This window comes from Phyllostomus hastatus, unplaced genomic scaffold, assembly GCF_019186645.2.
Source record: "Phyllostomus hastatus isolate PE091 unplaced genomic scaffold, TTU_PhHast_1.1 phas_scaffold_46, whole genome shotgun sequence".
Classification (NCBI taxonomy): domain Eukaryota; kingdom Metazoa; phylum Chordata; class Mammalia; order Chiroptera; family Phyllostomidae; genus Phyllostomus; species Phyllostomus hastatus.
The window spans coordinates 2762160-2785862 of NW_025334032.1; the positions used below are offsets into that span (position 1 = coordinate 2762160).

At 35.2% G+C, this 23703-nt stretch overlaps 1 protein-coding gene across 3 annotated transcripts in view; it reads right to left on the minus strand.

Annotated features, from left to right (window-relative positions):
• Nucleotides 1–23703, minus strand: part of FNDC3A (fibronectin type III domain containing 3A) — a 230994-nt gene that overhangs the window by 126564 nt on the left and 80727 nt on the right. For all 3 annotated transcript variants that reach the window (XM_045821333.1, XM_045821332.1, XM_045821334.1), the window contains exon 3: nucleotides 14129–14204. In XM_045821333.1, the coding sequence (XP_045677289.1) occupies nucleotides 14129–14204 (76 nt within the window). The remainder of the gene's footprint in view (nucleotides 1–14128; nucleotides 14205–23703) is intronic.

A 23703-nucleotide genomic window follows, 5' to 3' on the forward strand; every position in this document is an offset into this window, starting at 1 on the left:
ACATGACCTAAAATATGGTTAAAATACTGTGTACATGCAATGATAAAAAAAGAGGAATAACCTTTTCCTATTAATTATTGTAAAACTACTCAATACATTTGGATGTATCAAACACTTAAAAATACTTATCTCTGATCTATTGATTTTGATCAATCAATGGATATCTGGCATGGCCTCCTCTGGACCAGGTTTAGCAAACCCCAAATGACAAATGTAACTGAGTAAAGGCAGATTAAGTACCTTTTGGGGGGGAAAAAGGTAAAAAACAGGGTGGCGCAAAAGCAGGATTGCAACTGTTCATAAAGAAAAATAATACAATAATGAATAAATTATATATACAAACATATTTTATATATAGCCCTTATTTTATTTATTTAAAACACTATTTTTTAGCCCTGGCTGGTGTGGCTCAGTGGATTGAGTGCTGGCTTGCAAACAGAAGGGTCGCTGGTTCGATTCCCAGTCAGGGCACATGCTTGGATTTCGGGCCAGGTCCCCAGTGTGGGGCACATGAGAAGCAATCACACACTGATGTTTCTCTCCCTCTTTCTTCCTCCCTTTCCATCTCTCTAAAAATAAATAAAATCTTTAAAAAAACATTATTTTTAATGGGAAGTACATTTACAGGATTCAATAATGAAAACTATAAAAATGTACAGAAGGAAAACTTTCAGTCCATTCCTGTTCCTTATTCTATGCACTACCACCCCATAAGTAAACACACATATCCTTCTAGAGGAAATTTCAAGATTTCTTCTTATTACTATTACTATTATGAGTCTATGGCATATATTAGTTGCCTTCTACCATTTGTTCTTCCCATCTTCCATAGGAATTGTCTCCTGCATATTTTAATCCTCTGAATTTTAGTTGGATACAGCCATCCCAACCAAAGATTTTTTAGTTTTTAATTTAATTTTTATTGTATTTTTTTACATTACCTTTTAGTGCCTTTATACCCCTCTTTCCCCAGCAATCACCACACTGTTGTCCATATCCATGAATGTTTTTTCCTTTTTGCTCAATCCCTCCACACCCAATCTCCCTCTCCAACTGCCTGTCATCCTGCTCTCCATCTATGACTCTATCCTCATTTTCCTTGTTCAGTTTGTTCATTAGATTCCACATATGACTTCAAAATATATGATATTTTTCTTTCTCTAACTGGCTTATTTCAATTAGCATAATATTCTCCAGATCCATCCATACTATATTGCAAAGGGTAAAATTTTTTGCCCTCTTTTCTAGCTAGAGGTGGTCAACTAAGCTATGGATGAGAATGTGAGAAGTGATCTGTACTATCTCCAGGATGTGTCCTTATAGAAAGAAGGCACATTTCATATCTCTTCTTTTTCTTCCCTTTTCCATTCTCTCTGAAACATGGACACGGTGGTGAGACATCTTAGGTCATCCAGATGAGCACAATATCCTAGGATGGCAGAGCAAGATAGATGTAAACTGGATTATGATTGAAAACTTCGGACTACTTCTGGCCAAGATGGAGGCACAGGTAGACACACTGTGCCTCCCTGCACAACCAAAAGACGGACAACAGATTTAAAAACAAAACAAAAAAAAAAAACACCCTAGAACTGACAGAAAATCAAACTGTATGGAAGTCCAAAAACCAAGGAATTAAAGAAGAAACATTTATCTAGATGGGTGGTGGAGCAGACTTGCGGCAAGGCAGTGGCTGGAGTACCAGGGAAGGCAAAGAGGTGGCTTGCGAACTGGGCAGTCCCACATTTGTGTGTAGTTAAACCAGGAGGAACAACTGGGGAGTGAGCTAGACCGCTCAACCCAGGATGCCAGTACAGGGAAATAAAACCTCAAAGCCTCTGACTAAAAACTCTTGTGGGTGTTAAGGCAGCAGTGGGAGAAACGCCGAGCCTCACAAGAGAGTTCGTTGGAGAGACCCACAGGGTCCTAGAATGTACACAAACCCACCCACCTGGGAATCAGCACCAGAAGGGCCCAATTTGATTGCTGGTAGCAGGGGAAGTGACTGAAAACCGGCAGAGAGCGGAGCAAGTAGCACTGTCCTCTTGGACCCCTCTCCCACATAAAACATCACAATGAAGTGACATGGGTTGCCCCGCCCTGGTGAACACCTAAGGCTCTGCCCATTATTACTTAATAAGCCTGCCAAGACAAAAAAAAAATGGCCCAAATGAAAGAACAGATCATAGCTCCAGAAAAAATACAACTAAGTGCTGAAAAGATAGCCAACCTATCAGAGCACAGTTCAAAACACTGGTTATTAGGATTCTCAGGGAATTCATTGGGTACTTCAACAGCATAAAAAAGACCCAGGCAGAAATGAAGGTTTATTTCACACTAAGTGAAATAAACAAAAATTGACAGGGAATCAACACTAGAATGGACGAAGCTGAACATCAAATCAATGATTTGGAACATAAGGAAGAAAAAAAGGATTCACTTAGAACAGCAAGAAAAAAAATGTATCCAAAAACAAACAAACCAAGGACAGGCTTAGGAGCCTCTGGGACAACTTCAAGAGGTCCAACATTTGAATCATAGGGGCGCTAGAAGGGGAAGAGGAAGAGTAAGAAATTGAAACTTATTTGAAAAAATGAAAAACAAACAAACAAACAAACAAAACCCTTCCCTAATTTGGTGAAGGATGTAGACATACAAGTCCAGGAAGAACAGAGAATCCCAAACAACATGGACACAAAGTACACCACACCAGGAGACAATACCAAAGGTTAAAGATAAAGAGAAAATCTTAAAAGTAGCAAGAGAAAAGCAGATAGTTACCTACAAAAGATTTCCCATAAGACTGTCATCTGATTTCTTAAAAGAAATGTTGCAGGCTAGGAGAGACTGGCAAGAAGTATTCAAAGTAATGAAAAGCAAGAACATACAACCTAAATTACTCTATCCAGCAAAGCTATCATTTAGAATTGAAGGGAAGATGAACTGCTTCTCAGACAAGGTAAAGCTAAAGGAGTTCACCATCATCAACCCATTATTATACAAAATGTTAGAGGACTTACTTAAGGAAAAAAACATCAAGACTATGAACATTGAAATGGCATTAAATTCACAGCATCAACAACTGAGTCTAAAACACAAACTAAGCAAACAGGCAGAACAGAAAGAAAATGATAAAAATGGAAATCATCTGGAGTGTTACCAGTTGAGAGCAGAAAGAGGTAGAATGGGGAAAAAGGTTGAGGGATTAAGAAGCATAAATTGGGAGAAGATGGCAGAGAAGTGAAAACTACATTAATCTCATCCCAAGACCAATGTGGAATTACAAAATTGTAGAGAAATCATCTTGAATAACGAACTGAATGCTAGCTGGAGAGAAGCCTTACAACCACAGACAGAGAGAAGAAAACACTTCAGCACAACGTGACTGGTAGAGAGTGTGGAGGAGATGTGAGAGGGCTGGCTGGGCTCCCATGAGTAGCAGCTGAAAATAGAGAGGGATATTTCAGCAGCTAGGTGAATACCCTGAGAAGTGTGGGTTCTAAACCCAATCTGGGCTCCCCAGCCTACAGCACCAGAGCTTGAAAGGATCCCAAATAACATCCAGCTAGAAAAGCAATAGGGGTTCTGCTGACTGGGGAAAGACAGCTGGAGATGCAGAGGCTTTTAAAGGACCAAAGCATAAAATTTCTATTGCAGCCATTTACCCTTGGTGCTGGCAATGAGAGGGCAGAGTGGACTAGAGATGCTTGAGGAGAGTCTAGGGTTAGTGGCTCTTGGGAGAGAAATCAGGGAAGGCCACCAGGAAACCTGTGCTGAGTCATTCACCACACTGCATGAGTCATCTTTCTCAAGCACAGCACTTTTCTGTGAAGGGCCTCAACCTGAGGGGAAGTAATCACCTCCATCACCAGGAATACTCTGCTCCACCCTATGGTGCTTAAGCCTGACTGTTAATCACAGACTGACCATAAAAAAGGATTAGTCGGAAATAAAGAATGCAACATCTGAGATAAATAATATACTGCAAGGGATAAACAGTAGGTTAGATGAAGCAGAGGATTGAATCAGTGCTTTGGAAGTTAGGGTAGAAAAAAACAGTGATTCAGAGTAGCAGTTTGAAAAAAGATAAAATGAGGAGAGCTTAAAAACACCTTTGACAACATGAAGTGTAATAACATCTGCATCATGGGAATACGAGAAGAGAGTGTACAAGATATTGAGAATCTATTTGAAGGAATGATAACCAAAAACTTCTCTAATCTGGTGAAGGAAAAGTTGCATAAATCCAGGAAGATCACAGAGTACCAAACAAGTTGGACTCAAAGAGGCCTACAATAAGAAATATAATTAAAAGGTCAACACATAGAGATGGAAGAATCCTGACAGCTACAAGAGAAAAGCAAGTACTTACATAGAAGGGAGCACCAATTTGACTATTATCTTATCACCCATCAGAAACACTTCGGGCCAGAAGAGAGGGGCATAAAATACTCATGTGATGAAAAGCAAGGACCTCCAACCAAGACTACTATACCCAGCACAACTATCATTAAAAAATCAAAGGAGTAAAAAGGAGTTCCCAGACAAGAAAAAGATAAAGGAGTTTGTTAACACCAAACCAATACTGCAACAAATGTTAAAAGCCTTGCTTTAAGAAAAAAGAGAAAGAGGAAAAAAAAAGAGTAACAACAAAATGGAATTGCCTACATATCCATCAATAATCACCTAAAATGTAAATGGCTTAAATCCTCCAACCAAAAGACACAGGATAATTGAGTGGGTAAGAAAACAAGACCCATTTATATGCTGCCTTCAAGAGACCCACCTCAGATTGAAAGATACACACAGACTAAAAGTAAAGGGATGGAAGAAGATATTTCATGCAAATGTAAAAGAAAAAAAGATAGGACAGCCATAGTTTGAAAAAAACAGACTTTAAAACCATGGATATAGTAAGAGACAAAGAAGGCCACTACATAATGATAAAAGGAACAATCCAACAAGAGAATGCAACCCTAGTAAACATTTATGCACCCAATATAGGAGCACCTAAATGTGTGCAGGGCTGTCCAACCTTTTGGCATCTCTGAAACACAATGGAAGAAGAGTTGTCTTTGGCCACATGTTAAATACACAAATACTAACGAAAACAAAAAAAATCTCACAATGTTTCAAGTAAATTTATGATTTTGTGTTGGGCCGCATTCGTAGCCATCCAGGGACACAAGCATCCCACTAGCCATGGATTGGACACTGCTGATTATAGTAAAGCAAATCTTGATGGACATAAAAGGAGAGATCAACAGAAATACAGTCATAATTGGGAATTTTAACAATGCATTGACTTCAAAGAATAGATCTCCCAGGCAGAAAATCAAGAAGGAGAAAGTAGCCTTAAATGACCACCAGAATAAATAGATTTAATTGGTATCTTTAGAGCATTTCACCCCAAAGCAGTAGAATATACACAATTTTCAAGTGCACATGGAACATTTTCTAGGGTAGACAACATGGCAGGACACAAAATAAGTCTCAATAGATTTAAGAAAACTGAAATCATATCAAGCATCTTCTCTTACCACAATGTTATGAAAATATAAATCAATCACAGAAACACTGGAAAACATGCAAAGACATGGAAGCTAAATAACGTTATTAAATAATGAATGGGTCGACAAGATCAAGGAAGATCAAAAGATACCTTGAAACAAATGAAAATGAGCACACAACAATCCAAAATCTGTGGGACAATGGGAAAGTGATCCTAAGAGGGAAGTTCACAGCATTCCAGGCCAATCTCAAAAAAAAAAAAAAAAAATCAAATAAACAAATCTAACTTTACACTTCAAGAAACTTGGAAAGTAACAACAAAGACTAATGTGAGTAGAGGAAGGAAATAATTAAGATCAGACCAAAAATAAATGAAATGGTCTAAAAAAATTACAAAAGATCAATAAATCAAAGAGCTTGTTGTTTTTGAAAAGTAAGATTGACAAACCTTTAACCAGACTCATCAAGAAAAAAAGAGAAGGGACCTAAATAAATAAAATCAGAAATGGAAGAGGAGAAATAACTATTGATACCAAAAAAATACAAAGGACTGTAAGAAAATATTATGAACAATTATATGCCGACAAACTGAACAACCTGGATGAAATAATGATAAATTTCTAGAAACACACAATCTTCCAAAAATGAATCAGGAAGATTCAGAGATTCTGAATAGGTGGATTACACCTAACAAAATTAAAGTAAAAATCAAAAAACTTCCAACAAACAAAAGCCCTGGATCAGATGGCTTCAACAGGTGAATTTCACCAAACATTCTGAGAAGAACTAACACCTCCACTCCTCAAACTATTTCATAAAATTCCAGAGGAGGGAAGGCTCCCAAACTCATTTTACAAAGCCAGCATTATTTGAATTCCAAAACCAGATAAAGACACTCCAAAGAGAGAAAATCATATGACAATATCACTGATGAACATAGATGTTAAAATCCTCAATTAAATATTAGCAATCTGAATATAGCAATGCATCAAAAAGATCATACACCATGATCAAGTGAGACTTATTCCAGGAAAGCAAGGCTAGTAAAACATTCCCAAATCAATAAATGTGATTCATCACATAAACAAAATGAAGGATATAAGCACATGATCATATCAATAGATGCAGAAAAAGCATTTGATAAAATCCAGCACCCATTTATGATCAAAACTCTCAGCACAGTGCGAATAAAAAGAACATACTTAAAGACAATATAGGCCATATATGGCAAACCCACTGCCAGCATCATACTCAATGGGCAAAAACTACATGCTTTCCCCTTAAGATGTCCCCTTTTACCTCTCGTATTCAACACAATACTGGAAGTCCTAGCCACAGCAATCAGACAAGAAGAAGAAGTAAGAGGTGAAGTAAAGGAAGAAATAAAAATGTCTTTATCTGCACATGGCATGATTCTATACATAAAGAGCCCCAAAGAACCACCAAGAAACTATTAGAACTAATATACAAATTCAGCAAAGTAGCAGGATACAAAATTAATACCCAGAATCAGTTGAATTTTTATGCCAATAACAAATTAACAGAAAGGGAAATTAAGAAACAATTCCATTCACAATCACTTCAAAAAGATTAAAATTCCTAGGAATAAAGTTAACCAAGGATGTAAAAGACGTGGATGTGGAAAATTATATGACACTGAAGAAAGAAACTGAAGAAGATACAAACAAGTGGAAGCACATACCATGTTCATGGATAGGACGAATCAACATCATTAAAATGTCCACACTACCCAAAGTAATCTACTGATTCTAAACAATTCCTAAAAGATTCAATGACAGATTTCACAGAACTAAAACCAATATTTCAAAAATTTACATGGAACCACAAAAGACCCTGCATAGCAACCGCGATCCGGAAAAAGACCAAAGTTGGAGCAATCATGCTACATAGTATCAAGCTGTACTATAAGGCCATAGTAATCAAAACTGCATGGTACTATCATAAAAACAGACACAAAGATCAATGGAACAGAGTAGAGAGCCCCAAAATAAACTCAAACCATTATAGTCAATTAATATTCAACAGAAGAAGTAAACACACATAACAGGATAAAGATAGTTTATTCAATAAATGGTGTTGGAAAATTGGACAGATAGTACAGAAAAATGAAACTAGACTTTCTTACACCACATACAAGAATAAATTCAAAATGTATCAAAGACTTAAATGTCAGCCCCCAAACCATAAAAATCCTAGAAGAAAACACAGGAAGCAAATTATCAGTCACTGCTCATAAACCTTTTTTTTAAAGAGAATCTTTTTTTTAAAGATTTTATTTATTTATTTTTAGAGAGGGAAGGGAAGGAGAAAGACAGAGAGAGAGAAACATCAATGTGCAGTTGCTGGGGGCCATGGCCTGCAACCCAGGCATGTGCCCTGACTGGCAATTGAACCTGCGACACTTTGGTTCACAGCCCGTGCTCAATCCACTGAGCTACGCCAGCCGGGGTAAAACTTTTTTATCATATATATCTCTTCAGGCAAGGGAAACAAAAGAAAAAATTAACAAATGGGAGTTCATCAAACTAAAAGGTTTTGCACAGCAAAGAAAATTATCAGCAAAACTGAAAGATAACCCCCTGATTGGGAGAACATATTTGCCAATACATCTGATAAGGGGGTTAACATCGAAAATTTAGGAAGTATTTACAAAGCTCAATACATATACACACACAAAAAACCACACACAAAAAGGACACACAACCTGATAAAAAAAAATGGACAAAGGACCTGAACAGATATTTCTCCAAAGAGGACGTACAGACGACCAACAGACATGTGAAAAAATGTTCAACATCACTAATCATCAGAAAAATGAAAACAAAAACCACAATGAGATACCATTTCACACCTTTCAGGATGGCTATCACCAGTAAATAAACAAACAAGTGCTGGTAAGGATGGGGAGAAAGGGGATCCCTTTTGCCCCGTTGGTGGGAATGCAGACTGGTGCAGCCACTGTGGAAAGCAGTATGGAGATAACCTCAAACAATTTAAAATGGATCTACCCTTTGACCCAACGTTCCTACTTCTGGGAATATATCTGAAGGAACCAAAACACTAATTCAAAAGAACATGAGCAGTCCTATGATCACTGCAGTGTTATTCGAAATAGCTAAAATATGGAAGCAGCCCAAGTGTCCATCAATAGATGTTTGACTAAAACATCTATGGAACATTTACACAATGGAATTCTACTTGGCTATGAAAAAGAATAAACATTTACTCTTTGCGACAGTATGGATGGACCAGGAGAACATTGTGCTAAGTGGAATCAGTCAGAGAAAGACAAATACCATAATGATCTCATTCGTATGTGAAATCCAATGAACAAACTGAACTAACAAGGAAAATGGAGAAAGACTTATAAATGGAGAGCAGGATGACAGCTAGTGTGGAGGGAAAGGTTAGAGGATAGAGGGATTGAGCAAAAAGGAAAAAGAACTCATGGATATGGATAACAGTATGGTGATTACTGTGTAGAGGGGGTTATAAGGGGACTAAATGGAAATAAAAAAATTTAATAAAGATTATATATTTAAAAAAGTACTAATTGAAAGATACAGAATAGGGAGAGGAATATTAAGAACAATATAGGAAATGGAGCTGCTAAAGAACTTATACGCATGACCCATGGACATGAACTAAAGCAGGGATTATTGAAGGTAATGGCAAGTGCCAGGTGGAGCGAGGCACTGTGTGTAAAACTGGGACAAATATAATAGCATAATCAATAAACTATATATAGTCTGGCAGAAGTAGCACCTGCTTACGTGTGGATGGTAGGGCAATAATATGGGTATAATAATTTACTGTTTAATTTGAACATTTCACCTAAAATGTTATAGGTGTGTTTGAGTATGATATTATTATGTTACAGAATTACATGCTCATGATTTTGTAATAAAAAACGGGTGTTATTTGTGCCAGATCCTGTATATTAAAAAAAGGTAATGTGAATTAATAAATTAACTAGTTGGCATCCTAATGTTTATGGGTCTATTATTAACAATAACCAATCACTGGCTCAATCACTTTATAAATGTGTCTGTACACAGATATACTTGATAAATTTAACTTTCATTTAGTGTTTTCATCCCAAAATTAACTAAAGAGGTCTCAATCTAATTAACTGGTTGTTTCGAATCAAAGAATCTAGTTAGAATGAATGTTGATGATTACCAATAAACCTTCTTCTACATAAGAATTACTCTTCATAAAATCATCTAACCATTGCATAAGCACTTATAATGATGGGATTCTGGCAAAACAGAACAATGATTCCATTTATATACAGCCATAATTATTGGATAGTTCTTCCTTCTGAGTCGAAATCTGCTTCTCATTAACTCTCACCTGATAGCCTAAATAAAGTCTGCCCTCTAAAAAAGTAGAAAACAATACCTTCGATGTCACAGCTTTTTTCTAAGTTAAACATCTTTCACATAATTTTATAGTCTTTTATAATAATTCACAATTCTATGCTCTCCTAGTTACATTCCTGGGTTCAATCTATTGTCAATACTTTTTAAAAACATGTTAAAATGATACTTACCATAAAACCATACTACTAAGCCATTGGTATGAACTTACATTTACTTACGTAGTCTAAGATTTCATTTGTTTTCACTTTTGCAAATGAGGTTCACTAGGTAACTCATACCTACCTCTAGTTCTACTAAAATAAGCAAGTTATATTTACAAAGTTAAGTCCTTCACTCTTGCATGTAGTAGACACTGTCATTGTTTTGGTACATAGGATCTGAAGCCCCTTTGTGAATTAGAGGAGTCACCTTGGTATGAAAGGTTTCTTTTAGGGGGGTTGTAGACGGAAGAGAGAGAACACATTTAAAAGAATATATGTGACATTTTATTGAATATTTCTAGATGTTTACAGTAAGAAGATTTTTAAGTTAACAGGTAATCTAAAACAGAAAGACATTACTGATCTTTCCCAACCATAAAATGGATTTTAACTCTCTTGTATAATCTCCTTCAATGGTTCTCCTTCACCTTTACAATAAAGTTCTTAGTATGGCAATGAAGCCATTTTAATTTCTGACTATATTTTCAGATTTGTCTCCATTCACATTCCCTGTCTACAACTTTTTAGCAATTGCGATCTCTTTGCAGTTATTCAAATAAGTCAAGTTATTCTTTCCTTCTGTTGCTTTTGTACACTGTTCCCTCTGCCTAAAAGGCTCTCTTGAGCTCTTTTCCCATTTGACCAACTACTACTTTGCTTAAAGAAGGTCACATCACCTTCTCTCTGAAGAATTTTTTCCCTAACATATTACTTTGCATTATAGCACCCCACCTATGCTCCCTTAACACTTTATGCAGGTCTCTAATGGTTCTTTTTACACTGTAATACAATAGTTAATTTTCCCTCTTTCTTCCTTATTACACTGTGTTCTTAAATGGCAGGACCTGTGTCTTAGTTTTCTTTGAGTTCCCTGGTATAGCAATACCCTACTAGATACTTAGTAAATTCATGAAAAAATATTGGCAATCTGTCTCTCCAAGCAGTATGCTTTGGTAGAAAAAGTACTATATTGAGCACTGCCAATAACTAGCTTTAACTAACAAATTCTGAACCTCCTCTAAAGTAAGTGGATTATTTAGATCTCTAAATTTCCCTATGATCTCTTTTAACTTGTAGTTTTTGTTTCTATAAATTCTTGACAGGTAATAAAACTACTTTAAAAAGAAGCCTTTGATTCAAATGCTTATTTTATACTGGATTTACCTGAATTCTTTTTTTTAATCCTCACCTTAGGATATGTTTCTTGATTTTTTTTTAGAGAGAGAGAGAGAGAAGGCAGTGGGGGAAGAGAGAGAAAGAGGCATCAATGTGAGAGAGAAACATCAACTGGTTGCCCCCTGCATGCACCTCAACCATAGATTGATCCCACAATGAACCCACAACCTAGGTATGTGCCCCAACTGGGAATCAAATCTGCAAACTTTTTGGCATACAAGATGATACTCCAACCAACTAAGCAACCTGGCCAGGGCAATTCCTTAGGTTTCACTAGAGGGTTTTTTTTCCCTCAGTTTAGTGGCTGTGAAAAGATAAGCTTTCCTAACTTGATGACCTTAGGGCTATAGTGTCCTATTTTTCTCTCAGGTTCACTGGCATATTATTTCCCTCCCTTAAAATGTTCTCTTATCTGCTGCCTCCACTTCTACTCCTACTCTTATTTTTTTACCTAGCTCCAGAACTAGTTCAGGAAAATGACTGCCATGGTATAGAAACTAGTGATGACAAAGGAGAAGAAAAAGGAAGAAGATGACCTCCAGTGGTTACATTCTTTTCTCATCCTATCTTATTTTCTTGCTTGGCTTGAGGACACACTGGTCTCTACAAAGACTTAAACCCCAATCCCTCATTCTTTCCACCTATATCCCATATTTCAATTTTGGATTAATAAAAACAAACAGAGGGAAGAGCTTTTTACTTCCTGTCTGGTTCCCCTTATCCTTTCCTGTGTTTTAAAAAACTCCACCTCATAATTTTAAAACAAAGCTCCCACTCTTGTAATTGGTAATATAAAGAGAGAGTCTCCTGTTTCTGCTGCCTAAAAATATCTTCACATGGTAGGCAGTTTCTACTATTAGGAAACTATTAGTACTACAGGCACATCATAAATTAGATTGGCATTTTTGGTCCTGACTGAAGGGGTAAACTGCCACATAAAAATCAATTTAATTGACTTTATGAGGGAGGGGATTTAAACCTTGTAGTTACAGTCAATTTTTAAAATATAAGATTAAAAAACCAGCAGTTTTTGTATTTTAAGTCACTAAAATAGCAATGTGTATAGTATCCTCATTTATAGATGTGTTTAAAAAACCAATGTTATATTAGTTAAAATGCTTCCATCATAAACAGTATTTATTGAAAACAATTTGAAAAGGGATGTATAAACAAACCTCAGGTGAGTGCTCTCTTAGAAACTTATACTCTAAGAAGTACCCAGTATAAAAATAACTTTTATGAAAACCTAATTGCCAAGTGAAGACAGGCAAAGTTTATTATATTGTCTAAAAATCTACTACGTGATTTCTTTTAAGCTCATGGTATGTGGACACATCCTATTTTGAAGTTATCTTATTTGCCACACAAAAGATTTGTATTAACTTATAGAAAGTGATAACTCTAAAGCATGTAAGGTTTAGATGGCAGGCTAAAAATTTTTATTGTAATTACTGAGCTAACTGCCTCTCTAGAGGTAGGTCTATTTCTTCTTGGATTAACTCTAGTAGACAGACCTGGTAAATGGGAGGTACCATTAGTCCTTGTTTGACTAGGACAATATTGGCAGATACCACTTGCCTTAGAGTAATTGCTAGGGTCTCTTTCATTCTCAGAAGTATGCTTGGGTTGGATGATGAAGCATATGGAAACCCTACTTCTAATGTGTTCTTTTCAAATGAAAGCAACACTATTATTTAGGTACTAAACATGTGGAAGGCCAATAACTGAAGGGTATACAAAGAAATGTAAGAAATAGCACCTGCCCTCAAAGTGCTTAAAATCTAAAGAGACTGAATGAACATCTCAAGTTAAACAACAAAATTTAAACAGCTTTTAAAAATATAACTACAAGAAATATTCTAAAAAGAACATAGATATTTGCTAAATGAATGGCACAATAATAAGTATTACAGGGTTTTACAGGTGATGGGGGTACCTTTCTAGTAAGCAACACCATAGCACCCAACATCATCATTTATTAAGTGCCTTAAATGTGCTGGGTCTGGTTTGCAATGCTTTACATGCACATTAGTTAACCCTCACAATTATCCTATGAGGTGTACTATTATCACAAGGATGGAAATTTTACAGATAAGAAGTGTACCTGATAGAGGTTAAATAACATGAAAGTTTATACAGACAATAAATGACAGAGTTAGGATTTAAACCCAGGTTCTCTAATTATAGAGCCAGTGACCTTTTTTTGCTCTTGCCTTCACATAGGGTGGTTGTTTTCATCTGGGGGTGATTTTTTTCCCCAGGGAACATCTGCTGATATCTGGAGACATTTTTGTTTGTCACAAGTGTGTGCGTGGGGTGGCTAGAGAGTAATGCAGAGAATACTCACTAAAAACTTTATTAAAAACCTTTTAAAGATAAGATCTGACATCAGTCTTGAATTATGGATAGACTGGGGGTGGTAGTTATGGATGAATTCTAGGTAAGAAGAATAGTATACAGTAAGTACAAGACAGGTTCAAGAGACAGTGAACAAGTTAACAAGCTAGAAGTAAAACAGTAATTGAAGCAAAAGTGGGAAGAAAGTCTAAAAGATGAAATGATCTTTTAAAAAGACTAAGGAACATGAACTGGATTCACTGAAGACTTCTGAGCAAGGAAGTGACATGAACAGTATAATATTATAGTAAGATTAATCAAGAAAACAGGTCAAAGAAACTAATTAGGATGCTACTGCAATACTTAAGCCATAAGGTATTAAAAGTTTGCTTTGGTGTAGTGTTAGTGAAAAAGAAAGGACGAAACCAGAAGCATATATACTTTTATATATCGTAAGTTTTTCTGTTGTCTCAAACAATAATACATTACCATTCTTACCTGTAATGCACTGAAGCTGTCCATCTTCTCTTCTTATTGTAAATGCTTCCCCTGGGTTAACTTGTACCAGAATAACCTTAAAATGAAGAGAGGAAGTATTAATCAAAACAACAGTAGAGCAAATTTGTACATCAAGATATTAAATGTTGCTAGTAAGAGTGTAGTTGTGAGTTATTTAACCCTATTAAACAGGGAAGAAAAATGGGGATTACATATTTTATACATTAATTTAAAAAGTACTATTTAACTTTTCTGGAGGTAAGAATTAAGCTAAAAGTAAGGGAATAAAAAAATAGTGACTAACTTTTATTGGAAAGTCAATAAACATCACTATGAAAAAAGGATGGAGTGAAACCACAGAATACTTGGGTGACCTATGCTTAGTTCATCAGTTGCGAAGTACTGTGTTTTTTAAAATATAGTATACACTTATAGGTAGAGCATATTTGAATTAGTATGACTTTTCAAATCATATTTAAGAATCCTACCACTTTAAGTATTTTATTTTATTATATAGGTAATACTAATTTTATGACATTTGAAAAACAGAAAACTGGAAAATAATCTGAGGTCCTAAAATAAACACTGTTAACATTCTGATAAATATCTTGGTCTTGTTCTCTAAACATAGGCTTGATTTTTCTCTACAAACACAGATATAAGATCTCCAATTCTGCATCTTTTTCCAGATTAATATTATAGAAAGACTTTTTGTGTTACTGCTCATAGTATTTCATCAGATCACTATACCATAAACTACAATACTTTAACCTCTAATAAGGAAATTTTTGGCATGTAGTTTTTCTCTATATATAATATATTAAAGGAAATAAAATTTTTGTGTCTGTTGCTAAACTGCTTTTCACAAAGGTTTTACTACTTCATATTCCCCCGCATGCTTGATGAGAACACCATTTGACTGCATTTTCCACAACCCTGGAAATTACAGTTTTAAAATCTTTGCTAGCTTGATAGATGAAAATAGTATATTACTATTTTTTTTAATTTGCACTTGATTATTAATGAGATTAAATGCTATCTTTTATGTTTGTTGCTAGCTCTCTTGTAAACTGGTTGTTTGTTATCTTTTCAGGGTCTTAAGTATTCCTAGTGATTTGTATTAATTCTTTGCATATTAATGATAGTAATAATATTACACTATATTACACTGCAAATATATTCCTATTTTGCTTCTTCCTTAATTTTTAATACAATTCTTTATTTTCTTATAGCCAATGCTATCTATTTTTTGCCTTTGTGACTATCTTCTATTGCTTCTAAATTTAACTTGTGGCTAGCTATTATGCACTTGAAATATGGCTAGTCTGTATTTACAAGTGCTGTAAGTGTAAAATACATACTGGATTTCAAAGAGTACAGAAAACCTCAACAATGTAAAATACCTTCCTGATAATTTTTATATTGATTACATGTTAAAATAATATTCTGGACATACTAAGTTAAATAAACATTATTACAATTAATTTCACCTGTTTTTAGTTTTTCAATGTGCCTATTAAAATTTTTAAAGATAGACACAAGCCAGTTATAAAGGTCTTGTGAGCAATTTTAAGGGCAATGATGAATGTTACTTATGCAGGTAGTACTAGGGAGACCTGTCAGGAGGCTATAGTAGTCATCTAAGTAGGTTTCTTTTAATGCATTAATTTTGATTTTCAGCTCCTCTTATCTTCTTTCATTTTCCTTAGGTTTACCATGATGTTTTTCTAACTTTTTCATTTGAATATTCTATTTCATTCTTTCTTTAGAAATATATGCAGTGAAGAATATGTATTTTACTGAACTCAGCTTTAACCATACCCAGTATTTTCATTTTTTTTTTTTAGATTTTTCTGTTATTTTGATTTACTGAAATCCAAGAACTGTTTTAAAGAAAACATACAATTTTAAAGGAGGGCTAGAGGATTTTCAGTTTACTTTCATTTCTAATACATTTTTATCAATCCCAACAAATCCTGATTCTTTAAAAACATTTTTAACACATTCCCTCTTTTTCACTCCTTTCCTAATTTGGTAGAGGTGAGGAATTACTGAAAGATGTTACCTGAGGCCAGCATTGAGTTAAAGCACAAGTTCTTAACTTGGGGCCACAGATAAATCATTCACAGGGTTTGTGAACTATACAGAATTGTATGTGAAACTTTCTGTAGATATTATAATTTTTTTACAAAAAGGGTTCTCTGTTTTCTTTGGATTTCATTAAATTCTTAATGAGGACCAAGACCCAAAGCAGTGCTTACTCTGTCACACTATGCGGCATACTTTATATAGATGTTACTTCTTTTAAATTATAATAATCTAAGCAGTACTAGTACTGTGAAATTCTATAAAATACTAATTATTTCTCATGAATTCAATAACTATAAAGTTGGCAAAAAAATAAAACTAAGAAAACAAAACATGACATAAATATATAACTAGTATATCCTGTTTAAGTAAAAACAACAAAAAAAGAATAAGCAGGCCTCTTTTAAATTAGAATAAGATGTTCCATAAAATAGTAAGTGATGAAATTAACTCATTTTTAAAAATCATGTATTAAGCATCCACTGTTTGGCACATATTCTTATACGTACTGTGGATACCAAGAAAAAAATAAACCATAATCCAAGGGACCCAAGAAGATTGCAGTCTAGTAAGACATACAAGTACTCAGCCAATAAACTGTACAATGTCGTAAGTAGTATAGTAGGCATATGAATGAACAATGTCCTATAGGCTCTACTCAGTTCAGGATAATCAGAAAAAGTTCATGCAGATGGTAACTGCATAGTATTCAGAAGAACAGCTAGGAGTTAAGCTAAAAAGAAGAAGAGGACATTTCAAGGAGAACCACATAGCATGTATGATATCAAGAGGGTCAAAGTAATCACTGACAATTTGAAAATAGTGAAGAAGTGTGGTATAGCTCAAACCTAAACTAGTTTGAGAAATATAATGGAAAGAGGTAACATTGTGATAATAAGCTGGGGCTAGATCATGAAGATCGATAAATATCAAGCTAAGAAGTTATATCTTTAGATAAGACTATTAAGAAGGGAAGTCATATTCAAATTTCATCTGTATCCCAAATTCTTATTTTGTTTGTGTGTGTATTTTTATTTTACTTTTTTATTAAATACTTTTGAATTTTATTATTGTTCAAATAGTTTTCTGCCTTTTCCTCCTACCCCAGCCCTCCCAAACTCCCTCCCCTGATTCAACCCACCCTTGTTTTCATCCATGTGTCCTTTACAGTTGTTCCTGAAAACCCTTCCCCTATCCCCCATTATCCCCTCTCATCTACCCTCTGGGTACCGTACATTTGTTCTTAATTTCAATGTCTTTGGTTATATTTTGCATGCTTGTTTGTTTTGTTGATTAGGTTCCACTTAAAGGTGAGATCATATGGTATTTGTCTTTCACCACCTGGCTTATTTCACTTAGCATAATGCTCTCCAGTTCCATCCATGCTGTTGCAAAGGGTAGGAGCTCCTTCCTTCTTTCTGCTGTGTAGAATTCCAGTATAAACATACCATAGTTTTTAATCCATTCATTTACTAATAGACACTTAGGTTGCTTCTAGCACTTGGCTATTGTAACCTGTGCTGCTAGGAACAATGGGGTCCACAGGCTCTTTTGGATTGGTGTTTCAGGGTTCTTAGGATATAATCCTAGCAGTGGAACTGCCGGATCAAAACGCAGTTATATTTTTAGTTTTCTGAGGAAATTCCATACTGTTTTCCATAGTGGCTGCACCATACACAAAAATAAAGTCAAGGTGGACAAAAGACTTAAATATAAGTTGTGACACCAGAAAAGTCCTAGAGGAGAACATAGGCAGGAAAATCTCAGATATTCCATGCAGCAATATTTTCACTCATATGTTCCCTACAGCATGGGATATAAAGGAAACAATAAACAAATGGGATCTCATAAAAATAAAAAGCTTCTGCATGGCTAAAGAAAACAGCATTAAAATGAAGAGAACCGACCGTATGGGAAAACATATTTGCCAATGATACCTCAGACAAGGGTTTGATCTCCAAAATATATTAAAAATCTCACATGACTCTACTCTAAGGAGACAAACAACCCAATTTAAAAATGGGCAAAGGACTTGACAAACAAAATCTGACTTCTGGTCAAGGTGGAGGTAGAGGTTGAAACGCTTTGCTTCCTCACACAACCAAAAGGAGGATAACAACCAATCTAAAATCAATAAACAACCAGAAGCACCAAAAATTTAAACTGCATGGAACTCCAACCAAGGAATGAAAGAAAAAATCAACCAGAACAATCAGATCAGTAAGGCGGTGGACCGCACCATCCATGCTGGCTCAAGAAGACCAAAGTGAGGTGGCGGACAGCACGGGCGGGGTGAGCTGAAGGAGAAACTGAGACTCAGAGTTGACTGTGGAGTATGGCAGGGGTTACTGTGGCAGGAGATGCTCCCAGTCTCACACAAATACACTGGAAAGTGCACTAGAGACAAGCAGGTGAGCTGCATTGTTCCCTCTCTGGCCTGTCCCCGACAGACAATGCCAAAGTGCAGCAAAGAGGGTTGCCCTGCCTGGGTGAATACCTAAGGCCCTGCCCCCTTACAACTTATCAGGTGTGCCAAGACAAAGATATATGACCCAAATGAAAGAACTAAGCAAGGAGGAGATAGCCAACCTATCTGATGGAGAATTTAAAGCCCTGGTAATCAAAATGCTCACAAATCTAATTGAGTTTGGTGGAACAATGAAAAAACAAAACAAAACAAATGAATAAAATAAAGCAAAATATTCCGGGAACCAATAGTGACAGGAAGGAAACCAGGACTCAAAGCAACAATTTGGAACAAAAGGGAAAAATAAAACATCAAACCAGAACAGAATGAAGAAACAAGATTTTAAAAAGTGAAGAGAGACTTACGAACCTCTGGGACAACCTGAAATATTACAATATCTGAATTATAGGGGTGCCAGAAGGAGAAGAACAGCAAGAAATTGAAAACTTATTTGAACAAATAATGAAGGAAAACTTCCCCAATCTGGCAAAGGAAATAGACTTTCAGGAAGTCCAGGAAGCCCAGAGAGTCCCAAAGAAGTTGGGTCCAAAGAGAAACACACCAAGGCACATCATCACTAAGTTACCCAAGATTAAAGGTAAAGAGAAAATTCTAAAAGCAGCAAGAGGAAAGGAGAGTTACTTACAAAGGAGTGCCCATAAGGCTCTCAGCTGATTTCTCAAAAGAAACCTTGCAGGCAAGAAGAAAGGCAAGGACCTACATCTGAGATTACTCTATCCAGCAATGCTTTCATTTAGAATGGAAGAGCAGGTAAAGTGCTTCCCAGATAAGGTCAAGTTAAAGTTCATCATCACCAAGCCATTATTACATGAAAGGTTAAAGGAACTTATCTAAGAAAAAGAAGATAAAAAATATGAATGGTAAAATGACAATAGACTTACAACTATCAATGAATGACCTAAAAGAAGAAAACAACGAAAACAAAACTAAGCCAACAACTAGAATAAGAACAGAGTCAGAGAAATGGACGTGACATGGAGGGATTTCAGTGGGGAGGGGGAAGGGAGGAATAAGGGGGAAAATGTACAGGGAAGAAGAAGCATAATTAGTAGGCATAAAATAGATTGGGAGAGATAAAAAATGATATAGGAAATAGAGAATTCAAAGAACTTATGTGTACAACTCATGGACATGAACTAAGGGGGGGTAATGCTGGAGGGTTGTGGGGGCAGGGCAGAGGGGGGTTAAAGGGATAAGAATTGGGAAAACTGTAATAGTATAACCAATACAAAATATTTTTAAAAAGAAAAAGAGAAACAAAATCTTTAAAAAAATAGGCAAAGGACTTGAACAGACACTTCTCCAAGGAGGACCTACAGGGGATCCAGAGACATATGAAAAGATGCTCAGTATCACTAGCCATCAGAGAAATGCAAATTAAAACCACAATGAGATACCACTTTGAACCAGTGAAAATGACCATCATAAACAAAGCAACAAATAACAAATGTCAGAGAGGTTGTGGAGAAAAGGGAACCCTAGTGCATTGTTGGTGGGACTGTAAATTCTTATTTTGAAATATTTAATATGTACAGAAAAAGTGCAAGATTGGTTCAATGATCACCCATATACCTTTCATCTAGATTCACCAACTGTTAACATGCTGCCACATTTAATCACTTTCACACTCATTCTTTTTTGATAAACCATTTTCGAATATGTGAGTGGTGTTAAGTTTGATCACTTGGTTTAGGTGGTATCTGTTAGATGTCTTTATTAAAAAGAATACCATTTCCCTTTGAAAGCAATAAATAGTCAATATGGTTGTACTTTGAGACCACAAATATCCTATTTCCCAGCAATTTTTCACTCAATGGTCAGCAATTATTACCAAGTCATTACGGTAATAAATGTAAAATGGTGATTTAAAAAACCCCTATTCTTTATACATTCTTCAGTTAGCATTTTCTGTTAAGTAGAGACTTCTTTTCTATATTCATCCCCTTATCCCACACCCCTATTTAAGTGTTTCTTAGTATGAGTATAAGCTCATGGATTCTTTTAAAAATCAATGTTATAATCTATTCCTGCCACTATTAACATTTTTAGTGAAGTGAAACTCATATTATGTAAGTTAATTTTAAATTAATATAAAAGTATTTAATTCTGTGGCATTTAGTACACTCACAGCATTGTGTAATGACTACTCATATCTAGTTCCAAAACTTTCAATCACACCCAAATAAAACCCCGTATCTATTAAGGAGTCACTCCACTTTTCCCACTCCAAACCCCTGGTAACCACTAAAATTTGCTTCTGTCTCTATAAATTTAAGCATTTTGGATATATCATATAAACTATTATATAATGTGTGATCTTTTGTAACTGGTTTCTTTCACTAAGCATGTGTTTACAATTCATCCAGGTTGTAGTATGTATTAGTACTTCAATCCTTTTTATGGATATACCAGAATTTGTGTATCCATTCAAACACTGATGAGCATTTGGACTCTTTGACCTTTTGGCTATTGAGGACAGTGCTGCCATAAACATGCATGTTTGAAATCTTTGGGGTATATACCTAGGCACTTACTTGCTGGGTCATATGGTAATTCTGTGTTTAACTTTTTGAGAAATCACCAAAGTTTCCCACTTCAGCTGCATCATTTTGCATGCCCAATAACAATATACAAGGGTTCCAATCTCTCTACATGCCAATGCTTATTATTTTGATTATAGCCATCCTATGGGCATAAAGTAGTACCTCATTTTGGTTGATTTGCATTTCCCTAATGATCAGTAATGTTGAGCATCTTGCCATGTGTTTGTTGGGTATTTGTATATCTTCTTTAGAAAAATGTGTATTCAAGTAATTTGTCCAACTTTAATTTGGCTATCTTTTTGTTGCTTTATCAAAAAAAATGCCTTATATATTATGGATACTAGATTCTTATGATACAAGATTTGCAAATATATTCTCCCATTTTGCAGGCTATCTATTCATTTACTTCATTATGTTCTTTGATATACAAAAATCCTTAACTCTGATGCAGTCCAATTTATCTATTTTTTTGGTTGTACTTTTGTGTTTGTATTTTTGGGGTCATATTTTAGACTCCATTGCCAAATCCAAGGTCAAAAAGATTTCCTCTGGTTTTATAGTTTTGGCTTTCATATTTAAGTTGCTGATCCACAATGGTGTGAAGCAGAACTGCAGATTTTTCTTTTTCTTTTTTCTGTATGTGGATATCCAGATGCCCTAGCACCATTTATTGAAGAGACTATTCTTTCCCCACTGAACAGTTTCAGCACCCTTGTCAAGAACAAATTAGCAAAAGATATATGGGTTTATTGCTGGACTCTCAATTCTATTTCATTGGTCTACATATTTATTCTTATGCCAGTACCAAACTGTTTTGACTATTGTAGATTTTAGTAGATGTAAAATTGAAAAGTATTACTCCTACTCTGATCTTTTCCAAAATTCTGTTTTGGCTATTCAGAACCCCTTGTAATTCCTTATGAATTTGATGATCAGCTTTTGTATTTCTGGGGAAAAATGGCTACTAGAATTTTGTTAATACCTGTATTGAGTATGTACATTCCTTTGGGCAGTGTTACCATCTTCATAACATTAAGCTTTCCAGACCATGAACATAGTATGTCTTTCCATTTAGTTAAGTCCTCTATCATTTCCTTTGTCATGTTTCATTAGGTTTCCACATACAAGTCTTTCACCAACTTGGGTAAATTTATTTTGATGTACTTTATTCTTTTGGATACTACAGTAAATAAAAATAGTTTTAATTTCCTTTGGAGATTCTTCATTGCTAGTGTGTAAAAAAGTTGCACTTTTGTTTTGACCTTATATGTTACAATTTATTTAATATGCTTACTAACTCTAGTTACTTTTAAGTACTTTTATTTTTCAATTATAGTTGACATACAATATTATATTAGTTTCAAGTGTACAACTCTGATTAGACATTATGTAACTTACTAAGTGACTGCCCATAAATCTATTACCTTACACCATAGTTATTACATTCTTACTGATAATATTCCCTATGCTGTACTTTACATCACTGTGACTATTCCATAACAATTTGTACTTCTTAATCCCTTTGCCTTTTCAACCCTCCCCAAAAGCGCCCTCCCGTGTGGCAACCATCAAATGTTCACTATACCGATGAGTTTGTTTCTGTTTTGTTTGTTCATTTAGTTTGTTTTTTAGATTTAATTGTTGATAGATATGTATTTTTTGTAATTTTATTGCTCATATTTTTAATTTTTTTTTCATTCTTCTTAAAGACCTTTTAAAACATTTAACACTAGTTTGGAGGTGATGAACTCCTTTAGCTTTTTCTTGTCTGGGAAGCTCTTTAGATGTCCTTTAATTCTAAATGATAGCTTTGTTGGGTGGTAGAGTAATCTTGGTTATACTAGGTTGGCCAACAAGTCTGTTTAGTTTTTTTCTGTAAACTAAAAGACACATTTTTCATTTCCACCAATAACTTTATTGATTTGGATATTTTGAGTATCTCTCACCATGTATTAATGTTGATTGTTGTCAATGTCTTGATTTGAGTCCTATCAACTTCAACTGATATACCCGACCATGGAGTATCATCCAGTGAGAAATCTCCAGCATAAAACTTTGCAAACCACTTTTGACATGTTTAATCAGTCACAGAACCTTCTGCGTACATTGCACAAATTTTGTGTTTCAGTTGTATTTTTACCTTTCTTGAACTAAAAATGCATAATATGATGAAAATGTTGCACATTTTCTTCCATCTTCAATAGTAAAATGGCTACATAAAACTTCACCAATTTCCATGTTTTTTTAATGCCTATTGATATGACAGCTGTCACAATACAATCTAACAAAATTGTTTCAAATGAAGTTTAAGCACTACTAAGCCACTGAAACAACTAAGCACTACTATAGCCATCTTATGGGGAAAAAAACTTTTCAGAGGGCAACCCAACGAGTCCTTGCTCCTCATCACTTAGAATATTTTGGGCTAATCCCTTCTGGTCTGCAAAGTTTCTGTT